General features: G+C 47.3%; 1 protein-coding gene across 5 annotated transcripts in view; it reads right to left on the bottom strand.

Annotated features, from left to right (window-relative positions):
* TRIM2 (tripartite motif containing 2) overlaps positions 1-26,735 on the bottom strand; it is a 110,145-nt gene that overhangs the window by 15,318 nt on the left and 68,092 nt on the right. For all 5 annotated transcript variants that reach the window (XM_012726854.1, XM_012726855.1, XM_012726853.1 and 2 more), the window contains exons 2-6: positions 23,319-23,503; positions 19,049-19,286; positions 11,751-11,902; positions 10,408-10,588; positions 8,845-9,568 (exon numbers count right to left, since the gene is read on the bottom strand). In XM_012726854.1, coding sequence (XP_012582308.1) covers positions 8,845-9,568; positions 10,408-10,588; positions 11,751-11,902; positions 19,049-19,286; positions 23,319-23,452 — 1,429 coding nt within the window. In that variant the 5' untranslated portion in view covers positions 23,453-23,503. The remainder of the gene's footprint in view (positions 1-8,844; positions 9,569-10,407; positions 10,589-11,750; positions 11,903-19,048; positions 19,287-23,318; positions 23,504-26,735) is intronic.

Genomic DNA, 26,735 nt, shown 5'->3' with positions numbered 1-26,735 from the left:
CCCCCCCCACCCCAGTTGAGAGTGCACTGTTTTACAATGCTAATTAGAGGAGAATTCGGGTTCTTCCAGTCTTTGCAAAGTCACCTTCTTAGGCAAATGTCAAACTTGTCTTACTAAATCAAAGCTGCATATTAAGATAATTAAAATATACTTAGTGTGCACCAGACATCACAAAATAAACTAATATTCTAATCAAGGATATGCACTAGGAGATGGCCTTACTTCAGAGTGTTGCCAAAACCCCATCTCTTAGAAGAAACCTGGGTGTTTGGCTTGCACTGGCTTAACAAAGCAGTTACCAGGGCACTATGTTCTAAAAGTAGTAGATACTGGATTTCCTCCTCTGTGGAGGAAATAGTTCTATTTTATTTTAAGTGCAAAAGAGATGACATTTTTGTACTTGATCCACACAAATCCCTGAAGCAGGTTTGCGGCTGGATGGAGCCTTGGCATCTGCTGGCCAGAGGCCGGGGAAGGGGTGGGTAGCCTCAGGGGAGGAAGGAATGCAGTTGGCCTTTGGTTCTCCCACAGATGTCTGAGTAACAGTCAGTGAAAAGGCACAGCACAACGGAAGGATTGGCAAAAGAAAGAATTCTAAAATGTTCAGTTTATAATTCTTCTTTAAAAAAAGATTTATTTATGCATAAAAGAACTGGGGTACGGGTCAGAGGGCAGGGGATGAGAGGAGTCACCAGAGACAGAGTGGGGAGCAGAACAGGGAGATCTACTGAAACACACTGCTGCGGGGAGCAGCGGGTGGGCCAGGAGAGGTCTCCCGCGCCATGTGGTCAGTTCCCTCGCTTGGGATTGAACTCATGCTGCAGTGGCTGAGGATAGCTTCATAGTGCTGCACTTTAACCAGCTGTGCCACTAGAAAGGGCCCTTATTAATTCTTTTTAAAAGGTGATGTGGGTAAGGCCAGGGTCTCTCAAGAGGAAACCTTAATTTATGGAAAACATCTGATAAACAAGGCCAGAGAAGATAGCAAGATAAGAAACTGAGGACCAACTAAAGACTGTGCTAAAGTAGCAAGAGCCCACAACTGAGTTTGGGGCAGAAAAAAATAGAAGCAAGCCCAGCTGTTCCGGATCTTTGCTGATGTAAAATGGGGTGTGCATCTGTGGGCTAGAGGCACACTGGAGGGGAGCTATACTAAGACAGGGAGAGGAATGAGAAACAGCCGAGTGGAGCAGCTCAAAGCTGCTCTGAAAGCCCGTGGCTGCCCTTCTGGCCTAGGTAGGGGCCTGCCCGCGGCTTGCTTTGATCTAACCTCCAGCCTTGCTAAGGACAGAGTCTCATCAGTTCAGAGAAGCCTCTGTGGGTAGCAGCACTGGTGTTTGAGGGGAGGAGGCAATGGGGAGAAGAGCGCTTTGTGAAGCCGGGGTGCCTTGGGGGCCAGAGATCTGTCCACCCGAAAATACAGAGGTGCTGCAGGAGGAGGGAATCACCACAGAAACTACTGATGCTGGATTTTTTTTTCCCTTTGCGGGATGAAACAGTAGCGAGTCAGTGGAAGTGAAAAGCAATTGATTTAGGGGGCATGATCTTCCAACCTGAAGACATCAATGCCCTTACCAAGGGCAGACGCCGCCAGGAGTGAGTGAAGCCAGTGGGAGAGGCTCAGGGCCTGCCCTGGAAAGGGGGTGCTCAGCTGCAAGGAGGCTCCACACCTCCTCGAGCTCCAGGGTGATGTGATGGCCCGGTTTCCACTCTCCGTTGCCCTACATGTAAATTCCTGGGTGGAGGTAGAGCAGCTGGCCACGATTATGCACGTTTGCTAATACATGGGATACACACACACATGCAGTTTTGCTTGTATATCTTTAAAAGATCTGCATGGGCCACTGTATATTTATTTGTTAAAATGATGCATGTATTTATGCCTACAAACTGGGGTACAGGCCAGAGGTGTGGCAGTGAGGGGGCAGGCAGAGGTTGAGAGGATTCTCCAGAGCAGGCGGACGTACTGAAACACACTGCTGAGGGGAGCAGCGGGCCGGGTCACGAGAGGTCTGCCGCGCCAAGTGGGTCACCTCCCTGGCCTGGGTGGGGAACAAACTGGTGCTGGAGTGGCTGCTGATAGTTTGATAGGGCTGAGACTTAACCCCTGCACTGCCAGGGAGGCCCAGGCTTTAAAAGGCATTATAAACAATTTAGCAACAGTTCCATAGGTAATTACTTGATTTTCCCAGCTGTTAAATTAGTCTAGGATGCATCAAAGCATGCTGAAGCCAACAGCTTCTCAAGGATGCTCTTCTACCTGTGCCTCCCTCTCAGATGACCCAAGAATAAAGTCACCCCTGGACTGAAGTAAGGGATTAACGACTACAAACATCCTCCCACCCCCAGCCTGACCCAACAGGAAAATTAAACGTATCTGGAGACTCAGAATGGCACATTGCAAGGGGGTGAAATGGAGTCAAATATGGCACCTAACATGGGATCTTACCAGTGTTTGCTGAGTGAATACCCGAGTGAATGATTAATGACTAAGTAACTGACAATCCACATTACGTTGTGGGAAAATGAAGTAATATGCACAAAATCACTAGGAGCTGCTTAGTACCCCTTCTGCGGGGTCACCTCTCCTGTCACCCCTGATAGCACCTCATGAGTCGGCAGGATGAGTATTATCATTCCAGCTTATAGCTAGGACACGGAAGCTTCCACATTGCAAAGATGGTAGAGAGACAGAGAGGAACAAGCTGGTTCTTTGCATACCGGGTATTTTCTATCACACACACATTTCTTTCTAATTAGACTGAGAATACCACGCTTCTGAGGTGACCCAAATTCCCTGGGGCTCATGCAGATCATGTTTTCTCCAGAAACTTTTCAGAGCACTCCATCCCTTGTCTCGTGTTACTCTACTGTGTAATAGTCTCCCTCACTGACCTGGGGCCCTGGGGGCAGGTGCAGGCTCTGTCCTGCTCCCCATTAGATTCAGTGCCACTGCCCAGTGCCTAGGACTCAACAGATTTGAGCAGAATCTGTTTCCACTTAAAATGCAAGAAGAGGCCCTCCCTGGTGGCGAACAGGTTAAATGGGCGGTCGTCCACAGCGACTACAGCTGTGCCAGAGAAGTGACCTACATGGCACAGCAGACCTCTCCTGACCTGCCCTCTACTCCCTATTCTGTCTCTGGTGAACCCTCTAACCCTCCACACCTTTGGCCTGTACCCCAGTTCTTATATGCATAAATAAATCAATCTTAAAAAACATAAAATAAAATGCAAGAAGAGTTCCCAGGAACGAGGTGGTCCAGGGGCGAGGCAGGTTCCTAGAATGACCTCAGATGCCAAAGTTAAGGGATCTCCCTCTCTGAGATTCTGGGAGGGAAGGTGGTGGCTGACAGAGGTGAGGCAGGAGCATGGGGTATAAAACAATATAGTTTCTGCATAGCCTGTGAACTCACGCTAAGGGATTTCACACATCCACTTTATCAAAGAAAACACACTGTTCTAGAACATAAGTGTTCCATTCAAGACTTCTCGTGGGCTCATTAAGGTGTGAGGTGTGAGGTATGAATTACATAATATGAAACAATTCAGCTGTAATTCTTCACTCCCTCCCACATCTTCTGGCTTCCCGTTTGTTCAATGACTTTCTTTAGTAGCTGACAACATAGTTCTGGGAAAAACAACATCCATGTTTCAAGAAATTATTGTCAACAGATGCTTTGAGCTACTCCCCAAACTCACGCGGGCTGTGTCCCAATACAGCGTCAGAGTAACACAAAACTCATTCGCTGCGGCACAGCGTGGCGTGTTCAGGCGGGGGCGGTATTAGCTATCTCAACTTTGAAAAACCACAAATAGCTCAATTTTAGCTGAAGTAGAACTTTGTGCCATCTCAAAGGCCCACCCGGGTGTAAATGTTCCCACCCGGGCTGATTTCAAGCTCCTAATCAGGAAAATACTGAACAAGGAGTTGGAGGAGGTGGAGAGCCAGCCACACATATTACGGGCAATGTGGAAACAGCAGCAGCTGAAAGTTGCTAGTACTGGTGAGTACATGTACTTTAAGTGACTAATGTGTCACGTAATGGGGGTACAGTCTGTGAAATGTGTCGTTAGGGGGTTTTATTTAAGATTTATTTATGCATTCAAGAACTGGGGTGTAGGCTAGAAGTGTGGGTGGTGAGAGAATTCACCAGAGACAGAGTGGGATGCGGAACAAGTGGATTCACTGAGATACACTGCTGAAGGGAGCAGCAGGCTGGACAGGAGAGGTCTGCTGCACTTTATAGGTTAGTTCCCTGGTGGAGGATCAAACTCACGTCTCAGTGGCTGGTGATAGCTTGTTTGCGCTATATCACCAGGGAGGCCCCTAGTTAAGGGATTTTATTATGCAAACAGCGCAAAATGTAATTACACAAACCAAGATGGTCTCCATGCCCAGATTGTGTGGGGTAGCCCAAAGGGCCCCCATCGGTCTCTTCAACTATTTGGCTTCTTGCCTTTACATCTACTTCTGCTTCATCTAAAAATATCCTTTTCCTCCTTCTACCCAACATTCTCTTTCTCTTCCAAAGGTCCAGATATTATCTCTAGGAACCTTCCTTCCCTCCCTTCCACCTGCCAGCTGTGCCCTGCTCAGCTTCTGAGCGAACCCATACTGAAGTTACCAAAATTTTCATGTCTGTCCCCTTCCAAACTTGGCCTCCCCCGGGTTAGTCTGTTTCATCTCCCACTTATCCAAGACCTAGCCAAGTGTCTGACATACAGACAGTGCCCAAACAACAGAGTCCCATTGAACCTGAGTGCTGGATAATCACCGAGGATAGTAAGAACCGCAGTAAAATTTTCCCTGAAAATCCTTTACATCATCTAGAGAGCAATGACTAACTTTCACAAATATACAAAATTAGCACTCTATTTTGGGCTGTTGAATGAACCCCAATATGCGTTCTGTGAATGCAGGATAGCTTGAAGCATGGAGTCAGGAAGCTTGGTGGGAGGGTCCTGCTAAAGAGCAGGGGCAAAACTGCCATGTTCCGTGTAGCTGAATCTGAATGAATTCTTGCTCACGTGCAGCAGGCTCAACAGAACTGTTCCCATAGCAAGCTCATGCAGCCTCACCACACAGAGAAGCTTAAGGTGCTGAAACAAAGGAATGGCTATAAAAAAAAAAAGCCTGGACTCAGACATGGAATCAACCCAGAGGCCCAAAAGTAGATGACTGGATTAAAAAGATGTGGTACATATACACAATGGAATATTACTCAGCTATCAAAAAAGATAAACACATGCCTTTTGCAGCAACATGGATGGAGCTGGAAGGGATCATGCTTTGTGAGATAAGCCAGAAAGAAAAGGAAAAATACCAGATGGTTTCGCTCATAGCAGGAGTATAAAATAATACTAGGGACCAAGGGAGAAAATAATAATAAGAAGAAGAATGGCCAACTATATACCAGAGACATTTTACGGGGGTGGAGTGGAGAATGGGATGAAAAACAGTGGGGGGAGGGGAAGTGCACTGGACTATGGTGATGGCATATGGGTGATCTGGTGATGGGAAGCCCACGGGGATGACAACTGAGATAGAAAAAGGCACAAAATGATGTAAAAATAAACTATTATATTACAAGTACTAACAGAAGCTCTAATCATTTATAACAGACACTGAGAAGACAAGGTCACATGCTTGTCTGATGTTGCCAAGCACAGGACCGTGCAGGTGATACACAGGCCCCAACACCATGGTACCAAGAGCCCAGGCTTTATTCCCTAATCTGTGTGCACCTGAGCCCAAAACTAGGATCCGATAGTCATGACAAGGAAGATGAACCAAGCAGTAAGTGAGAATTTAATCCTACTCCAACAGACAAAGTCCACATGCACAGTTTTCTTCTTGAATATCACTGGGGATATAATCAAGTAAAGACAGCATCCTTGACCTTGTGAAATTTACAGAATTATGCGTCATAAGACCCATATGTATTATTCTAATAATCATGACAGATTCTAGAAGGTGGTACTGTGAGAAGGATGAAAGTGGGGAAACAATTCATGGCCAGAGGTGCCAAGTAGGTAAGCATGGAGGGCACCCAGGCAGAGGCTCCCAGGCCACCTGTCCAGTCCGGCCACCCCCCATTGCGCTCTTCCCCTCCCAGTCCCCTGGCCTTGCTCACCCTGCATCTTCTCAGAGGACGTGCCCCCCTGCAACATTAAGCACGTGGTTCACTCTTCTGCACCTGGCCTTTTGTCTTCACCTTGTTCCCTCTGCCTGGGAATCCGCCGCAACTCATCATCTTGCATAAGTCATTATCGTTAACGTCCTGGTTTTTACTCCATCTCGTTTCTACTGCCTTGCACTGGTATTCGAGTCACTGACCAATATCACTAGTCAAACATCTATCCCCCCCCAAACTGCAAGCTCCTTGGGGGTGTGGGGAGATTGGCCTTCTTTTGTCTTTACATTCCCATCTCTTAGCACAGTGGGACAGGCATGATGCTCTGGAAGTGTTTTCTGAGCTGTGTTAGTGCACAGTGAGCAGTATCTTGTGGCTAGATAATGGATGAGCACAGAAAGTTAAAGAGGAACAGACAGGTGGTGCTTGCTCTTCTTTCTGTTCCTGTACATCGGCTATGGGCAAAACTGTGTACCCCTAAATTATATGTTGAAGTATCAACCTCCAAGACCTCATATTGTAGCTGTATTTGGAGAGAAGGTCTTTAAAGAGGCTTTTGAGTTAAAATGAGCTGAAGCCCTAGTCCCACATGACTGGTGTCCCTAAGGGGAGGGGAAGACACGGAAGGTCCAAGATAGCACATGAGGACCAAATAGCCTGAAAGCACCATCCACACGCGCAGGAGAGAGACGTCAGGGGAACCCAGCTGCCATGGCCTTGACTGGACTTCCAGTCTCCAGAGCTGGGAGGAAATCCATTCCTGCTGTTTAAGCCTCCCAAGGTGTTTTGTGGTAGCAGCTTGCAAAGCAAGCCAGCACCTTTACCTCATTAGTAAACACCATGTGGTGGTGGAACTGTCTGTGAGCTGTCTGTGCCACGCCCTGTTTAAAGCTTCTTACGAATGTTTCCATACTCAGATACCTCCCATCAGGGCCAGTGAATCATTAAGACTGACTTTCTCAGCGGGCAGAAGAGTGGGAACCCGGACCTCAAAATCACTATCTCTGGGGCACCAGGTCTTGAGTCCTTCTCCAACCTGCGCAACCAGGAGAGACTGTGGCTACTTGTCTTGAGGCTGGGGGGGGCTGTGAATTCAAAACTGAGTTTGTACCTAATACAACCACAGTGGGGGGCAGCGAGGTAAATTTTTTGAAAAGGAAAAGTCTTCGCGAAAATCTAACAGCCCTCATTGCATGTGAAAAAGCAAGCGATCTGACTTAGCTCTTCATACAGGTCATGTATTTTGCTTGGGACTTAGAACTAAGACTTGAGAGGCAGATATTTTTATATCTGGGCATGGAAACTGAAGTCCTGGGAAGCTAAGAGACTGCCCGAGGTGCAAATAAGTGGCAGAACTGGAGACACAGACCTGGCCAGCTCCCAGCTCGCAGCCGCCCGCCCGGCTCATGTGCCTCGCCTTGGCGGGCACTAACTCTGCAGGCAGGGCCGGGAAACACGCCAGGGCTCTGGGCTCCCGGCTCCGACCCGACAAGTTAGGCCTCATAGCACGTCCTTTACTGAGATGCGCTCTAAGGAACACGAGCAGCTTTGGCCCCAGACTGTCGCAGAGAGCCTCACTGTCCCAGTATGTTCCCTGGAGAAAGCTCTTGGGTCAGAGGCACCTGAAGTGCTACCTGTTAGCCCTCCCTGCCCCAGAGCACCATGCCAGCAGCAGGAGCTCGGGTCCGCAGTTTTGTTTTTTTAACATTGCTTTAAAAAAAAAATCATGTAAGAGTTTATTTTTATTTTTACATCATGTTGTGCCTTTTCCATCTCAGTTGTCATCCGCGTGGGCTTCCCACCACCAGATCACCCGTGTGCCATCACCACAGTCCAGTGCGCTTCCCTCCCCCCACCGGTACTGCAGTTTTGTTTTTAAACGTGTTTCCTTCACATAAGCTAAAGTCTCCCCAATCTATTTGAACCACAGCATTCTTTCAGTTAATACTCCATGTAGAAACACTGCCAGAGAGGGCTGAAGAGGAAGAGCTACTTCAGGATACAGCAATTGAAATGCAGACCTCCCCCTCCACCTGAATTATCAAATCATTGTTCTGTTTACTTTGGGGTCTACTGAGAAAATAAACAGTTAAGACCAATCAGAGGCTCCAGCAAGAAGGCCTGGGCTGTCTCTTGGCTTCTGCCCCCATGGTTCCCTTCTTGGGGTGCCTATACCCCCCTCTTGGGGGCTGCTGTCCACCACTGGAGGTGACCCCACCCCCAAGCCCTGCAAGGCAGCAGCAGTGACAGGGGGCATCAGACTCTGCCCTGGCACAGAACAGCCAGGGCTGGCAGATTTCAGAGAAACGGGTTATCAGAGCCGTCTCTTGGCCTCTGGGTTCCAGGCCAAGAATATGCTAAACGCATTGCCACCGGCAGAGAGATGGCCGCGTTTTCTTTAGCATTTCCAGGTGACAGACGCTACTTTCTCTTTTTTTTGCTTGTGTTCTAGCTCTCTACAATGAATATGCGGCACTTAAGCGTTAAGGGGGTGGGGGAGAGGGAAGAGAGGGTGAAAGAGGGAAGGGAGGGAGGAGGCGAGGGGGAAACAAATCGTCAGGTCCCCGGGGAAGGAGACAGCAGAAGCTCGCCTAGAAAACACACCAGTGTCGCCCCGAGGTGCGAGTTCAGACCCGCCAAAGCCACAACACCCTCCCAGTGACCCCTTCCTTGAGCCGCCAGCCGGAGCTGCGCCCCCTCCTTCTTACCCACTCGAAAGATCAGGTCGTCCTCGATGGGGTTCTCCTTTCGTTTTCCGGTACTGTACATGCTCGCGGGTCTTTTCACGGCCTTTTGCTTGACATGCCCACTCCCCGGGGACTTCACGCGTCTCTTCACGCCTTCCGTGGTGGGCGACACGTCCGCGGACCGGATCACCTTCAGCTTGAAGGGGCTGCCTCGGATGTGCTGGTCGTACAGCCGCAGGGACAGGGTGAAGTCCCCCTCCTTCCGCACGGTGTACAGAAACTCGTAGGTCCCGTTTTTGTTGTCCAGGATCTCTCCGTCGGCCACGCTGCCGTCGGGCGTGCTCAGCTCGGCGGTGAGGTAGGCGTTGCCCGTCTTGCAGAGCTCGCCGTCCTTGTCCTTGGTGGTGATGGTGACGGACATGGGCTGCCCGATGATGGTCTGCCGCAGCCCCTCGCCCGTGGCCACCGTCTCAGAGGCGACGGCGTTGGTGGTTAAAATCGTCCCGAGGTTGTGGATGGACTTCTTGAGCCCTTCGGTTTCCACGAGGAAATCTAGCTGGTCGTTCTCTCGCGGGTGCAGCGGGAAATCCTGGTCCGCCAGTTCGTTCAGCTTCTCGCTCATCTGCTTCTTGACCAGCAGCACCTCGGTCTCCGTGCCACGGTTCAGGGCCTGCGCCGTGAAGTTGCTGCAGCTCTTGATGCTCTCCTGCCCCTCCAGCAGCGTGTCCAGCTGCGACTGCAGGACCTGCGGGGAGACCCGGGCGGGTGAGGGCTCCCCGGCGCCCCAGCGCAGCCCTGCAGCGCGCTGTGCAGCGACGCGCGGGCCAGCGCCCTCTCTGCGCGGAAACCAGCTTCTGCACCGGCGCGCGCGGTGGCGCTAAGCAAGGGGTGTTTCGCTAAACCCGGCGAACCCGGTTCTCATGCATAATCCGAAACCCATGCAGGCCCTTCTCTGTCCCACCCGCCTCGCCCGGGCTCTCCCACACACATAGTTCGCGGGTCATGTGTTTTTGACTAGGGCAGCAGCAACGTCACCACCAACAGCCTGGCACACAGATCACTATGCCTGACATCCGAAATATTCCTTGTTCTCGCTCGCCCTCAAGGCCAAAGCTCCCCCGTCAGCCCCGAAAGAAACAGAAACCAGACCAAACAACTCTCCCCGGCTGGATATCGGAAGCTTCTCACCCGGGCTCTGTGATTGGCCAAGCAAGTTAACAAAGGCAGCAGTCAGGGCTGGCTTTGAAGTTGACTAACAGGTTGGTGTGGGAGAGAGAGCAATTAAGAGATTATTAGACATTATAATTACGGAAGGCAAACAAGCCAGCTTAACCCTAAATCCTGAAAGCAGTACTTTACATTCATCTTCGCTTTGTGTCAAATTATAAATTGGTACTTAAAGTCACAAAATCTCAGAATGTGGCCAAAAACAGAAAGGAAAAAAATAGCCCGCAGTGCCATGAAAACTACTGTTCAATGTACAACAGTGACATTCACGGACCCTCTGGAGGCCACTCTGCCCTGCTGAGTTAGTGAGTCAGCGCGTGAGGGCCGGGGAGGCTCCGAGGAGCTCTGGAATCTTACTTTGTGTTTGAGGCCGTAGTTGACCTCCAGTTCCATCAGCAGCACGCTCTTGCGCACGTTCAGAGTCTTCTGGAGCTCATCGAAGGTGGAATGGATGTCATCCACGATGCTGGCCTTCTGGTTGGTTAACTGATGGATGATTTCTGAGATGAACTGAAGAGCAGAATCTATTTCTGGGAGCCTGGAGGACAGTTGTTAGAAATTATCACTTAACAATAACCCAAAAATAGTTTAAAAAAATCTGTCTGAACATTATACTTTGTCCAAAAACATATTCTGTGCCTTTCATCATCTTGAGAGATACCTGAAGAGCAGCATGAATCAAGCATAATTACTACCTTTGAGAGAAGGGACTTGGAGTGTCTATATTTCAAACGAGTTCAATCACTTGACTTTAATAACTGATGGTCCAAAGCTTTGAAGCTCTCTGGACCCGAACAGCTTTCCCTCGCTCTCTAAGTCAGGCTTCTTCCTACTTGACGCTTTAATATTTGGGGCCGGATAATTTTTTGCTGCATTGGACCTTCCTGTGTATTGCAGGATGTTCAACAGCACCCTGACCTCAACTGGATGCCAGGGGTACCACTCCCCCAACCCCCTTTCCCACCCCCTGCCTGCACACAGTTGTGATGCTAAAAATGTCTCTGGACATTGCAAATGTTGGGGGTTGGGGGAAGTCACCCAGGCCTGAGACTCTCTCTAAATATAAGCTCTATCTTTATCTTTGACTCCATCACTTGACAAACGGCTCCGAATTCAAGAATTTCCTGGGAACATCTTGCCAGTTTCCAAGTTCTTTTACTTAGTATACAATAACCACACTTTTCTCACTGCAACTATGGTGAAAAGATTTATTTTCAGCTGGCTGTTTATTTCCTCTCTTTGATCTCTCCCAGGCATCACACAACTACAGGGCTCCTTCATTTCCAAGCCAGAGAAACGGCCTGGAAGCAGGGAAGCGCCAGGAGAGCTTGAGCCCTGGCAGCTGCGTACCATTTTGCAGGATTCAGAGAGGAGCCAGTCACAGCCGGCACAAGGACCTGTGGGCGAGGTTCCTCGGGGAAAAAGAACCAGGCACGGATTTCAGTGGCCTCCTGAGAGCGTGTTTCTTACTCATTTAGTCATGCGCAGGGTAGACGCAGGGTATTATTGCAAAAAGCCACTCAGAACAAGAGGCGTTTGGGGTTTTACCAAGGCTGGGGATGACCCTCCCCAATCAGTAGTGGCTAACCACAGGCCATGTGCAGAATTTATTCAGAGTCCCCGGGAAAAGAGGGGAGCATGGACCAAACACCCACTGAGGCGGAGGGCCAGGCCAGTGGGAGCAGGGCAGGTATGCACACCTTTTGTTGACGGCGTCCAGCTGCACCTGGAGCGAGGCCTTGTGCTGCTCCACCACGTCCTTGAGAGGGACGGTGGGGTGCTCTGCGTGCTCCCCCTCGGTGCACTCCCGACACATGGCCGTCTCACAGGACTGGCAGTAAAAGTCCATCACCTGCAGGGAACATGGGAACACACTCAGGCTGGGCGCTGCTGATGGAGGCCGCTGCTGTTTTCTCTCGTGGCCTCCCCGGGATGTCCTGTGACAGCCCATGTCCTGTGGCATCCCATGTCACGGCAGAGGAAGGAAAAGCGCTTGTTTACTTTTGAGGCATACTGATATAAAACATTAGCTTCAGGTGACAACATAAGGATTTGAGATTTAACTGTATTGCAAGGTCCAGTTAACATCCATCCCCACATATAACCACACAAAATTGTTTTCTGATGAGGACTTTTAGGATCTACCCACAGCAACTCACACTGACAACAGTATCACTGGGTGTGGTATTGAGGACAGGCACCACGCGGTACAGAGTGGGGCCTCTGATCTCCTTTTACGTCAAGGAGGCTGCGCCTTGTTGTGCCACTCTCAAGCTGGCAGCTGGACCCCACAGCTGCTCCATGGCTACAAAACCAGCTTTCTGTGGTCACTCCCGTGGGGCTGTAGACTCAAGGCTCCTTGAAACACTTTATACAGTATCGAGGACTCTAAAGTGTTTGTGTTCAGGTGAGTTAAATCAATAGGCATTTATCATTCTAAAAGAGAAGTTGAACATATTTAAAAATATTTCATCATTTATTAAAAGCAGTAGTACACCCATTTGATGTTAACAGGAAGAAAATGTATGGAAAATAACTATTTCTCAAAGCAAAAAACTGAGATGGTGGTGTTTCCATTTTGCAATCTCTTCAGTGTCTGGCTTAACAGAAGGTGGCTGGCGTCTTGTATCCGCCTCAGCCTTCAGTCTGCTGTGACAGCACATGTCATTCATCTCTGGAGAATTCTGTTTCAGGTTTCTGAACACCAGAACTCTCTCAGAGTCTAGGTAATTTCTTGCACATAGTAGGTATTCATTGCTCTGTTAAACGAGAGAACACTCTTAGCCATGGTTTGGGCAACTCCCCAAATACAACACCTTCCTAATAAGGAATATCTATTTTATGTAATACTTTCTGAAGATGATTTGCCCAGAAATAAAGTATTTAGTTTGGTGCTAGCATTTTGGAAGCAATCTTTTCCAGTGAACTAAATCAGACAAAAGTCCTTCAAGCTATCACGAAGAAAATTTAAAATTTGATAATTTGAAATAGGCAGATAGTAGAAAAGGGTTTGGAAATACACTTTTATTTTTGTCTGATAAAGATTTGATATCATATGTTTTGTCCCACTGCAGACCTTCTAGGAATATGTTTAGATGACCCATTAGAAGTTTCAACTTTTTTTTTTTTTAAGATTTATTTATTCATGCATACAGAACTGGGGTACAGGTCGAGGTACAGGGGTGGTGAAAGGATTCACCAGAGACAGAGTGGGGAGCAGAACAGGTCAACTGACAAAGTACACTGCTGAGGGGAGCAGTGGGTGGGTCAGGAGAGGTCTGCCGAGCCATGTGGGTCACCTCCGGGGCGGGAATCAAACTCATGAGGAAATGGCTTTAGCTTCTTAGTGCTGTGCTTTAACCTGCTGCACCACCAGAGAGGGCCCCAGAAGTTTCCTCTTTTTATTCACCTTTACTCAAAAACATTTCTCCACACATTCCATTAAGAACGTAGCTTAATAAATACACTCAAATAAAAATTCCAATATCACACAGGAAAATACTGAACTGGTCCCCCATGACTCAGCACAAGTTGGGATTCATTCAGTCCAGCAGCAGCACATAAAGCAGGGGCTGAAATAATGTCACTTCCTTGTAAGGTTGATGAGGAAAAAAAAAATCCCAGCTGACCTTGAATGAAATGACTTTATTCAAAGATCTGGTCTCACATGGCATTCCACTTATAACCACAGTTTCCATGAACCCACTCACAACATTGGATGAGGATCCGCTTATATCAAGTGACATATTCAGAGACATACAACAGACTGGTTGTGGGGAGCTGCTTAATCGGCATGGAGTTTCTTTGGGGGATGAGAAAAGGATTCAGCAATTAGATAGTGATGATGTTCGGATAAACTTCTGAATATGTCCAAAATACTGAATTGGACATGTTAAAATGGTTAAAATGTTAAATTTTAGATTATGTGAGTGTTATTTATTTTAAAATTTTATTTATTTATGCACACAATAACTGGGATACAGGCCAGAGGTGTGGGGGTGCGGTGGGGTGAGAGGATCCACCAGAGACAGAGAGGGGAGCAGCACAGGCAGATCTACTGAAATCCACTGCTGAGGGGAGAAGTGGGTGGGTCAGGAGAGGTCTGTTGCGCCCTGTGGGTCAGCTCCCTGGTTGGACTCGTGCTGCAGTGGCTGTGGACAGCTTCATAGTGCTGTGCTTTAATCTACTGTACTACCAGGGAGGGCCCCATTATGTAAGTTTTAGCCCTATAAAAAAAGAATTGATCGCCGCTTTGATGAGAGAGCAGCAGGCCTCAGTGATTATCCCTGGTTCAGGATCCTAAGTGTTTCTGGGGGCACAGAGACTGCAGAATCACCCAAAGGCTGTGCCCAGACACTGACAGCTCTGACTCCAGCTGGCAGTTCACCGTTTCTCGTTCACTGGGTGTGCAGCTCCGTGCACATCTCAACAAGATGCTGCTGTGCTCCTAGGGACAGGTGGTCAGGAGCAGGTGAGGTACCGCTGAGAACAGCAGTCCCGTCCATGTTCACTAGACGAGAATGTGGCGAGATCACATACATCACTTACATGCAATGCGCAGGGCTTCGCTGGCAACCCTGAGGCTTCTAGAAGCGGGATAGTTATAATGAGGATTTCTCCTCGATGACTCTGAACATCCTTGTTAGTAGGTGCTTACGCGAGCAGTCTCAGGGTGTAATGTCTTCTGCAAGCAGGGACTGCAGGGCATGAGCTCATATGTCTGCTTTCAGCACAGAGCATCTTAAATCACTGGCGATTTCCCCCATTTTTCTTTGCTTTTGGACAAGGCAGCCATGGCAGTTTAATTAGAAGACAGTGTCACGGCACTTCAAGTAAATGACAGGGTTTCATCCACATGTGCTCATCAGCAACAACCACTTTATGATGTCAACATCCTGCCTTATTGTTAATTACCCGATTTTATTAACCTTCAGATGCTTGAATTGTTTTTTAAAGACGTACCCATAGCAATTACTGCCACAATTTATCTGTAACGTTGTATGCATTTGGCGGGAATCTGCAATGAGGACTCCCGCTTCCAAGTGACAGCAGTGAAATCCTACAATGGATGATGAAACACCAGTCTCATTTAAGACACATGCTGCTAATTTTCTTCACCCCTGTGCTGGCTTATACATTTTACGATTTCAAGGACTCAGAATGAATGGCCCAAGAGGAAGTCAGTGCTCAGACTTTGTCTCTACTGCTTGGGGCACTCGGGAAATACACATTTAGGAATTCTTTCTGTTTGTCCTTCAGACACTCCAGTGGACTCCTGTCCAAAGTTTCAAGAGTGACAGTGCTACAAAGGTAACAAAGGTAACTTCAAGAGCTCTACCGTCTCTCTCTGTCGGTATTTCAGGGACCCAAGCCAGAGCTGGGAACCGCCTTCTCCGTGTCAGCGCCCACAGCCCATCAGTCCTCACACAGCGCACTCCTCCAGTCTTGCTCCTGCTGCCCAGGGCCAGGTACCCTCCATGTATTGTTCCACAAGCTCCCAGGTGACTCACAGCCGCAGGTTCATCCCCTGTGTAGCTACCGCTCACCTGTCACATCTCCAGGCGCTTGAACTAAATGCAAATTGATCTGGGGCATACCAATGCTTGACAATCTTGAGTAAATCCCATGACACAGGAGAGACTCAACTTCCTTAAGGGCATCCAGTGCCCTCCAGGACCTGACCCGTTAACTCATCTGCCTGTCAGCCTCTCCTCCTGGCTCCCAGAGCTCTGGGCTGATGCAGAGAATGCCAGTCTCTCTGCTCCTGTATTGCCTGCCAGTTTGTCCCTGCCACACAGAATTATCCTTCTTTTTCCCATAGAGTAGGTAAACCGTGGCTCTACTAATCAAGAGCAGGGCCCTCCCCGGCGGGGCAGCACTATGAAGCTCTCCACAGCCACTCTAGCAAGAGCTGGATCCCGGCCAGGAAGTGACCCACATAGCATGCAGACCTCTCTTGCCCCGCCCACTGCTCCCCTCAGCAGTGTGCTTCATCAGTTGGCCAGTCCTGCTCCCCACTCTGTCTCAGGAGAGTCCTCTCATCCCCCACACCTTTGACCTGGACCCCAGTTCCTGTATGCATAAATATGTAAATCTGAAAAAAACAAGCACAACTTTCTCTACATAAACACACAAGCACAGACACATATATTGGCACAAGTATCTTCTGTTTTTAAAAAACATCAGTTTTAATGGCCACCCAATCATCAGTTACTGCCATAATCTAGTCAGTTCTTTAATACTGCACCTTCAAATTATTTCCAGTTTTTACTACAATATAAAAAGTTCAGTTAACCTTCTGGTATCAAATCTCTATCCTCATCTCCAGCTATTTCCTTAGAAATATTTCTTTTAGTATAATTACTGGATTAAGAGGATAAGACATCACATAAATAACACTCATTATATTTTGCCAAACTGACATAAAGTTTCTGAAGAGCAATTTACACCCTCACACACAGCACATGAAACTGTCTCCCCATATATTCATCAGCTCTTGTTATTACCTTTTAATAAAAACTGGAACAGTTTAAGAAAATTTTGTAAAGCTTATTTTTTTCCCCCTATGGTTATCAGCTATTTATAATGCCTGTGAATTTTCTGAGTTCTTTGCCCATTTTTTCTTTTGATGTTCTTATTTTTCAAAATTTGCAAATACTCATAAGAATTTGCTGGGGTATTTTAATTAAAAAATTTACAGTGACGTTCATAAACTGAATGATCAAGTTTTCTCTTGTTGTGTCTTTACTAGACTTAGGTATGAGGTATCGTAGATATACTGAGAGTTTTCTATCTTATGACCCAGAACTCTGTAATCTACAAATCACATCTATTTGCAGGCGGTTTGGAGGATCAGTTTTAAATGAACTTAGACAAATTTATTTCAAGATTAACAGCCTAGTCAGGTTTTCTTAATCATCTGTAACTTCCTAGATAACTATCCATTTGTTTAGACTTTCAGTTATAGCCTTTACTACACAGAAATGACTTAATTTATTTTGAAATCCTTTTATGTATACTGATCTCTTTATTTGTCCTAAGTTGATAAATTTATATTTCTCCTTTGCTGCTATATCTGATGTCAGATTATTTTCTTAATTTTTAAGAAAACATTCCACTTCTGAGTTTATTTATGGACTCCACTGTTTTATTATTTTCAAGATTTCTAAGTCTCCTGTTTCTCCTGGCTGCTTCCAGCGTTCCGGCCAGCACCTCCCGGCAGGGCCATCTGGAGCTTTGCCCTTTGCCCACTAGAAAGCGCTCCCACTGCCTGCCTGTGGGTCTCTGCCAAAACACCAATGGCGTCTGATTTCCTGTTAGAGGGAGCTAAAAAAAACCAAACCTAACCACGAAGCTTTTGTTTGTTCCCATTTGGCTGGTCTCCGTTTCCACACTTTCATGTATAAGATACGGTGCTTAGTTCTGGGGAGGGGGGGGCAGAAGTGGGGAACATCCCATCCTCCGGGAGCTCGCTTTCTAAAAGTATAGCAAGAAGAGCCACAAATTAAGAAACACGCAGAAGAAGCCCTCTCTGGTGGAGCAGAAGGTTAAAGTGCAGCACTGTAAGCACAGTCGCTTCAGTGCTAGTTCGATCCCCAGCCCCGGAGGTGACCACAGGGCGCAGCAGCCCTCTCCTGACCCGCCCGCTGCTCCCCTCAGCAGGGTACTTTGTCAGTCTACCTGTGCTGTTCCCCATCTATCTCTGGTGAATCCTCTCGCCACCCCTGCGCCTCTGGCCTATACCCCAGTTCTGTATGCATAAATAAATAAATCTTTAAAGAAAAAAAGAAAAGAGAAGAAAGCAGGCTGAGTGGCGGGCATGAAGGAAATCATGGAGTTGGGACAGCAGGTAACTTTGGGGTGTCAGAGGGGAGCCTTAGCTGCTATCGCTGGAGAGGAATGCTCCCTGGAGGACATGCTGAGCTGAGCCATGTAGGGTGAGGATGAGCTAGACCCATAGGAGTGAGAAAAGCACCTGTCAGGCAGAAGGAACCGGAGAGGGTCAAGCCCGAGGTGGGAAACTACTTGGGGCTGCAGGTGTGGGAGCTGCGGCTCAGCCCGCAGAGGACAAGCTTGAAGAAATGAGGGCAGCAGTGATGGCTGTAACTGCGGGGCTCTCACAGTGGCTTGCCTTAGTGGTTTACAGCACGTGGGCATTGCATCAGCAGGAGTTTCAACGCTGAAGTGGCCATCAATCGTATTAAGAAAAAAGTGAATAAAGTCACCACTAGAAATAATCTTCATAGTTATTAAGTCACTGAGAGCTTGACATATGCTTCATATGACTTAGCATTTAATTACCCCAATAATCCTATATGATAAATATTAGCATTTCTTCCATTTTACAGACAAGGAAGTGAGGCAGTCAGTAAGCTTGACAGTGCTCACCCTCAGCCCAAACCCAAGAGTCAGACCGCCCAACCCCTTCGCCGCTTGGCAGTGCTGCCTGCCCCTTAGGGGTACATAAGCTGCTGTGAGTCAGTTATTGGCGGAACACACAGGCCCTTCTACGTTTATAGTAGATAGTATGTTGTCAGTACAAAGAAATGTTTGGAATGCATAATCTATAATCTATTCTCAATAGCTTCTAATTCTATTAAGGAAAGACTAGAGCCTCCCGGAGCATGAGAAAAATTTCCCTCCCAGGAAAAATAAAGAACTCTAGTTAATTAACATTGTAATGGTCCTTCTCAATTTACAGAACTTATCTATTATTAAATCTTCATCTATAATTTACTGCCCGGATGTTTATGTGGGTCACCGAATGCCCAGCTTGCAACAGCCACTGCTTTGCTCTCCTGGGGAAACCAACAAAATGTGCTAAGCAGACACAATGAAGAAGGATGCCATTATTTAAATAAATTTGGTCCGAGAAAGTAAGCATCTTTTTTAACCCTCGTTTCCCAGGGTTTCTGCCTCTGTGCAGTAACTTTTTGAGTAGAACCAGGGCCTGCTCAAATCAAAGCAGCCGCGGGGCACCTTGGCGGCGCTCACTTACATTCCCATCGTGGTTGGGGCAAGAGAGCGGCTTCCCGGCAGCCACCGCGGTGACCGTCTCCAGGATGGAGGACTCCTCGAGGTTGCTGCCAGGAGTTCGCTGCAGCACGTCCATCAGGTTCGTGATGAAGAAGTTGTTCTGGAGCGCGGCCACCCCCTTCTCGGGCAGGATGGAGGTCTGGCGGCACACGGGGCAGGACAGGGTTAAACTGTGGGCGGGAATGTAGTTCTGCAAGCACCTGGGCAGAGCACAAAAAGGGAGGGCTGTCAGCACAGGGGTCAGCCAAGGAACCCCCACTTCCAGAAGGTCCCAGACATGCTCTTTGGGACCACGAGGCCTTCTTGCAGGACTCCCTTCAGAGTCTGCTACGCGGAAAATGAGATTTGAGAAACCAAGTGGCAATGGCAACTCAGCCTGACCCTGCCAACCCATCGGCAGGCGGCTGCGGCGAGTCACGGACAAGGTCATGATGCTGGCGGGGCTTTGGGTCCAGGTCACGCCCGAGGAGAGTGGCCAGGGAAGGGCAGTCGGACCCCAGAGCTCTGGGGGCGGTCGGGCCCAGTGACCACACGGGGCAGTGCACACATGCCGCCATCATCGCTGTCTGGACCCCGCGGGTGCTGCGAAGAGACCCACAGACCTTGCCACCTGTGCTACTCTTTCCAGCCTTATTATTGGCGATTTTATGTAAAATTGGTGATTTTATGTGGTTTGTGTACCAAACCGCAAGCACATCTCAGATGCTAAAAATACATCAAAATGGAATTTTCTTTTTAGAATGCTGGGCAAGAAAGGCTTCTTTTTTAATCCCCCAGTTGGCAAAGTTTTGTTGGAAGTGGGGTGGGGTACCAGAGTCACACCGACGTGATCTCTTTTTGCCACTCCTCTCCTGCACAGACTGATTTTCGTTGGGGTGATGTATGGCCAATAATTGCTGTGCACAGGGCACGCCGACTCCCAGGACTCCTGGTGACCCTATGAAGTGGGCGCTGTTGTGATCGGCTTCGGACATATGCAGAGTACAGGCGACCTTGCTTGCCCGTTACAGGAAAGTGGGCAGAGGAGGAGCAGGGGTTCAGACCCAGACATTGGGCCCCAGAAAGTGAGCTCTGGAGAACTGCCGGCTGCCCTGCATCCCAGAAGTGCAGCAGGAGCTCTGCAGATCTCCAATTAGCCAGGTCCCCCTTCTCTGCGCACGAGGAAGCTGGCTGCTGGAAGTCAACAGGCCTTCCCCTCTGTCACAAAAATGGCGCCGAATCAAGCCCAGAAGCCAAATGGCTTTTGCTGAGGTCTCTACTGACATGGACACCCAGCACTGTCCGCTCCTACCTCCTGAGACTTAGCACATGCTGGGCCGCTGCCATCCCACACGGCCTTTTAGGGAAACTTTCTTTCCCCTTGGTTGTGACACTACCCTCACCGTGTTCTCCTTCTTCTTTTCTGGGGGACACAGAAAAGCCCTCACATCTCCTTGGGCGATGACATCAATGCATGTGGTAGACACACTGTCCTCGCGTGTTGACGACTCTCCCCCACCACCACCCTGAGTCTCAAGGGCGCTACACCAACTGCTTTCCGGCGTCTCCTCTCAGACGCCTCACAGTCCTGAAGTTCAACATCCAAGACCAACCCACGAGCTTCCTCCAATCTGTGTCCTCTTCCTAGCTCAGGGCACAGCCCCTCCCCCATTCATCGAGGATGAGAAAGTAGGAGTCATTCTCAGCATGTAATTCCTGCGTCCTTCACCAAAGCCTGTCGAGCCCCACAGCCTGCCTCACATCTCCAGTTCTCTTCCTCTCAATGCCACACCTTCCTCCTGCAACAGTTTTCTGTCTGGTATACTGTCATCCACCGGTACCCTCTGACCCTTCTCATGTTGCAACCAGAGTGACCTCAAAACTTAAGACTGCTATCTAAGAGGAACACCTCGCCCGACTTCACTGCACTGACCGTGAAGGGCAGGGCTCGTATGCGGGCCGTGGGCTGTGCACCGTCCTGATCTCGCACATGCTCTCTGCTGTCTCACCCCTCATCTCCTGTACAGTGGTACCGCAGGGCTCATTTAGGCTCTTCCAGAGTGTCCTGCTCCCTCACACTCTACATAGCTGAAATGATTTCTTCCTTCGAACTCCCCTTAGCTTAATTCAATTTTACTTATACTTGGGACGTCTAGCAAATTCCTCTGGTATGTGGCTGCTTCTGCCCTTCCGGGGTGGACACCAGTTAATTTCACATGAGCCCTAGTGATTAGCTTAAAGACTGGCTTTTCCACCAGCCCTAAGCTGTCTGGTTTTACTTCCCTCCCAAGTCTCACTGATGCCATAGAGTGGCGGGGAGAAGGTGTTTGCCAATAAGCTGGTATGCGGCCAACAGGGGGTGGAGGTTGGAGGTCAGAGGTCCTAGGACCGAGTCTCCTGACAGTGAGGCCAGCCACGAAGCTTCACCTCTACATAACAAAAATCATCCCACTCTATGGAAAGTCACCAGCACCTTCAAAGGCCATTAATTTCAAGTCTGCACATGATGCTAAAACTAGGTTAAGGTGTAACATTCCATAGAGGCGGGTGTGTAGCAGCTGGAAAGTCTCTGCCACTATTATGGGATGGAAGATTGAAGTGCACTGGGCTAGACCTGAGGTGGGGGCGGGGGGCGCAGCAGACAAGGGGGAGCCCCACGGCAGCCCAGAAGTGCTGCATCTCACCCGCTGGAGCAAGAGAACCAGAGCCAAGCACACAGGCTGGGCACTGAGCGCTAGAGACAGGACAGCTCCGCGGAGCTCGGACGGAGAGGCCTCTACCGGGCCTGAGGAGCGCAGGGCGCTGGCAAGTGCCGCAAGGCAAATAATGCCCCTACTGTGTGAGCCCTTCGCACATGGACAGTGAGCTGGGGTCATGGTTTAGCTACACCCATTGAGGCATTCTGGAATGCAAATTATAAGCTGTTCGTTATAAAGTACTTACAGTGAAGTTTAAAGTAAAGTAACAAATATGGATGCCCTAAGTGCAACAATAAAAACAAACAAAAATCCTACACACACACCAACAATCCACAACATAAAATAAAGCAGAGCCCAACAACAAAAAATCATCACAGTCAGTAACAAATCCACCTTCTCTTTCCAGCTGTCACTACCAAGATGTGATTGTTCTGTTGCAACTGGAACCTTCCAAATAAATCAACTTTAAGAACAATGCATCAGATAACAAATCCAAGTTAGATTGGATGGTAAAATGCAGTTAGCATAGACTTGAAGCAATTAGAAAAAGCAATTTCCTGTTCTATAATAGAGAGTAAAGCATTTTAACAATGTGTAAAATAACAGGAAATGTATTTAATGAAAAACAATGAAACATAATTACTACATTTATATTTTTTAAAAGACTTTATAGCCCTACTAGGCAAATACTTAAATTGGGCCACAGATAAAATGATCACAGTCTTTTTCTGCTTAATTACTTATGTGTAAGTTGAACAAGGACATAAAGGTATATTTATACATCTGATTAACTCAGTGGAAAAAACACTAAGAAGGCTCAATAAGGAATGTTATTACATATAGCAAATTGCATAGTCAGATAGTTTATAGCTATGTCACACACACATTTATATAGATAGATAGATAGATAGTTTTCCTTCATTCGAAATATCATAATTTTGAAATGTGCCATTAGGGTGTGTATTCTGAAATATAGTTAAGAAAATTTTGTCCTTTTAAGTTACCTCCCTTTTAACTGAACCAGATATGCAGGTATTTTACCTGCATCATATGGGAGAAGACAGTAGATTTTCAAAATTGTTTGAGTGTGGTAACACTGCATTATAACATTACATAAGTCAGGCATGCCTCATTATATGTTAACATCTGCTTTGCTACATTAAGTTCACCACTAAAAGCCTAATTCTGTCCCAATATAAATCACCTAATTTTCCACCTTCTCTAGTCTTCTTGAAACCATTAAGAACTGGTACTCACCAAAGATCCTCTGGGAGGGTGATATAGTTAGCAAAAATCATCTCACAAAAACAAAGGTAAAGTTAAAAGTGTTTTTTTTTGGTATCTTTAAATGTTTAATGTCTCATCTTCCAAAGAAATGAATCAGTAGCTACTGAAGGGCTTTCTCAAATAAAGTAATTTATTGACAACTTGTGACTGTGCTTCTAGATGCCTATCAGATACATAAAACATTCACTCTTTCCCACAGGGAACTGGAAAGAACCCTTTCGAAGGTGGTAGGGGACCGTGTCTTCTTGACGCACAAAGAAAGCTTACCTCTCGCAGAAAGTATGCAGACAGGGAAGAACCTTGGGGTTCTTGTACCGTTCCAGGCATATACTGCAAATCAGAAACTGCTTGTCAATCTGACGCACCACAGGACTTGGGATGTTGGTGGCTTCACTGGCCATCCTAGACCACTGACATGGGGGGCCGACTTTCTTTGACCCTGCACGCCGCTGCTGTTGGACAGAAACAACAAGAACAGAACCATATTTATTAACCTGCAGAAGCTGCTCGGCCTCGTGATGGGCTCATTCGTGATGGACCGCAGGAGGAAGGTCCTCAACCCTCCTCAGCCTCTACAAGAAGCACCCAGCTGCTGGTCTGTTTTGTAAATCAACAGAACAGTCACATGCTGGCCATGAAAACTAAACAAATCAGGAGAAGGTGTGTTAAACAAAGAGGTGCTAGCTGGGTTCGAAGCCCTGGCAGCTGAGAGCGTCAACATTCCCAAAATGTGGCTGTTCCTGCCTCAGCTGTGACTACACTTGGCTATTTAGTCTTATTAAATATAGTCTCGTTATAGTCTATATCAAATAAAATAGTCTTATTAAGGTAGAATGCCTTTGCAACTACTGTACTAAAAGGGGATCAAACAGGCCACCCCCAAACATGCTACTTTGACTTAGGATTATTTTGAGCATGAGACGATTGAGGAAAGTCCATGTGGGAGGGGCTTGCTGCCAAGAAGTAGGGCACACGGTTCCCATTTGTAAAGGTGCCCGGCTTACTTATGCCAGGAAGGGAAGACTTAATCACCAGAGAGGACACCTCCGGAGAGTCGGCATCCACCCTAGGAAACCACCCTTCCTACCAAGATTTCTTGGCCACTTTCTCTCAGCTTCCTGCCCCTAGGGAGCAAAACTCCCTCTTCCTTTGTCTAGTACCAACTCCAAATCTGTGCCCCTTTGATAAAGTAGTGGATAAGCTCCTAGTCTAGCCACCTCTTCAATCTTCACCACTTTCTGGCGATCCCTTCACCCACGCATGTAAAATTTAAAATACCAGATCAATAAAATCCAAGAAAATGTAATACAAATTTTATCTTAGAAAAAGTAAAACATCACAGACATTTTCTCTTGCTAATCTTTTGTCTGTTTAATTCACAGCCCTCAGATTAGAGTTAGGAAGGTCGACGAAAAGCAAGAATATTATTGCTACTACGGTTTATGTTCTGCTTCACGACATTGAGTCAACTGCGGCCTGATGTTGGAGGGGACCCTACGGGCTGCCCCACCTGGCCCGGACACAGTAGGTAACACTGTCTAGGCTTTGTGTGACTATGCTCCCAGATGGTCCCACAACAAAATCATCGAATGATGCACTTCTCAGCACATAACCCTGCTGTTAAGTCACATGAGACTGCACTGATAACACGCAGACATGGAATAATTAAACTTTTTTTTTAAAGATTTATTTATTTATTCATGCAGAACTGGGGTACAAGCCAGACGTGCAGGAGTGGTGAGAGGCTTCACTAGAGACAGAATGGGGAGCAGAACAGGCAGATCGACGAAGTACACTGCTGAGGGGAGCAGCGGGCGGGTCAGGAGAGGTCTGCAGCGCCATGTGGTCACCTCCGGGGCAGGCGGGAATTGAACTCATGCGGAAGTGGCTTTAGATTCTCAGTGCTGTGCTTTAACCCGCTGCGCCATCAGGGAGGGCCCCGGAATAGTTAAACTTTTAATCGAAAACTCTGTATGTGGTTCAGAGCATTTTCTTCAGAACTAACGGCTTGCAGTTTTCACACTAAAACATATTTGTCATGGAGCAGGGACAAAGATTACAGGTAGTCCCTATTGTTTTAAGAAATATTGGCTGTGGTTATTTGAGGCATATGCTGCAGTGAATTAGCTCAGAAAAGTTTTCAGAATATGAGGGAGCATGCCAGAAAAGGAGAATTAGTAGAGCAGAGAAGAAAGTAGAGGATGTATGAGAGAATAAGGAGGGAAAGTTATAACATAAAGTGGTTTCATTCACCTTAAAGAATTCCTGACTTACACTGCAAAGGGATAAACTGAGGCTGAGCTAAAATTCATTTCCTAATTTTGTCAATATTTAAGGTGCTGACAGTCCTCTAATTCCTAGTAAAAATGTTTTTTATAAAAGAAAAATGCAGTTAATTTTCAATATGGCCCTTGGATGAAAGGCAGCATTATTGTCCTTCTTTACACTGTTAAAAACCACGGTCCAGACAAGAGTTGCACCAGAAGCCACATCAGCTGCGGTTGACTCTGAAACGCAGGTCTTTTCTCTCTGGAAGCCACCACATTTCCCTTGACCTTGAGTCTTAAGAAGGCTGTGCCATGGAAACATTTATCTATAACATTTTCATGTAGACTGGACCTCTGTTTGAAGCTGGGAAATACATGATGTTTACAAAACCAACATTTCTACACACTCTAAAAGAAACTCTCTTCCAAACAGAAGTGGTGGTTCTTTCTTCCTACCAAATCACCAAATTATTCAGAGTATAACAATTTTGATCAAGACATTCCTATATGTTTCACATATCTGAGTGTGTTTACAGACATAGCTGCCCATTTCCTCACACTTTACTTCCTGACCAGTTCATTAAACAGGGTGACTATAGCTAGAACCTTGGGACTGCACCTGCCATACCAGAAGGTCATGTCAGACAGAACGCTGCTGAGTTGCACAGCGACAGTGCCATATATCCAGTTAGTCAGTTACCTCAGGGCGTGGACAGCCCCTTCCTAAAGGACTAGAGGATGATTTCCAGTGACTGGATTAAAGCAACTCATCTCTTGGGAGCTCAAAAACATCATCTGTTTTTCTTGAGCTATTGATACATCCTTACAACTGCAGAATAGGTAAGGAATGGATTTGTCTACATTTAAGATAAGGCAACCACATGTCCTGTTATGAGCCAATGTTATCTCAAAACAAAACAAATTAACAGTCCTATAAGACAGGAAATACGCTATCATTTCTACAATGTAAGAATGTCTGTATATTTAAACAAATCCCCCACACCACTCAAAAAAAAAAAAAAAGCCAAAGATAAGGAAATCAAAGCTGAAGATTTGAATGATTTGCCCAAGGTCATCAAATAAAATCAGGGAATCAGAAAGCTTGAAACCTAAGCTTATCGGGAAGGTCAGTGATACCTAGTCTTATATTGAACACTTCACTGGCTGTGTGTGTGTATCTTAGAAAAATGATAGGGTGCTTACTTTAGTACTGCTAAAATTGATGCTACAGAAGACGGCATGGCCTTGAGCAGGACCTGCCAACTGTTTCATTTATTTTTTTACTACATTAAAATTTCCCAGCCCTCCCTGGTGGTGCAACGGTTAAAGCACAGCGCTAAGAAGCTTAAGCCACTTCCACATGAGTTCGATTCCCGCCTGCTCCAGAGGAGATCCACATGGCGCAGCAGACCTCTCC

The sequence above is a fragment of the Condylura cristata genome, unplaced genomic scaffold (genome assembly GCF_000260355.1).
Source record: "Condylura cristata isolate star-nosed mole 26May11 unplaced genomic scaffold, ConCri1.0 scaffold00018, whole genome shotgun sequence".
In the NCBI taxonomy this organism is placed as follows: domain Eukaryota; kingdom Metazoa; phylum Chordata; class Mammalia; order Eulipotyphla; family Talpidae; genus Condylura; species Condylura cristata.
Note: the sequence above shows the minus strand (reverse complement) of the source record. Positions and strands in the feature narration are given on the sequence as shown.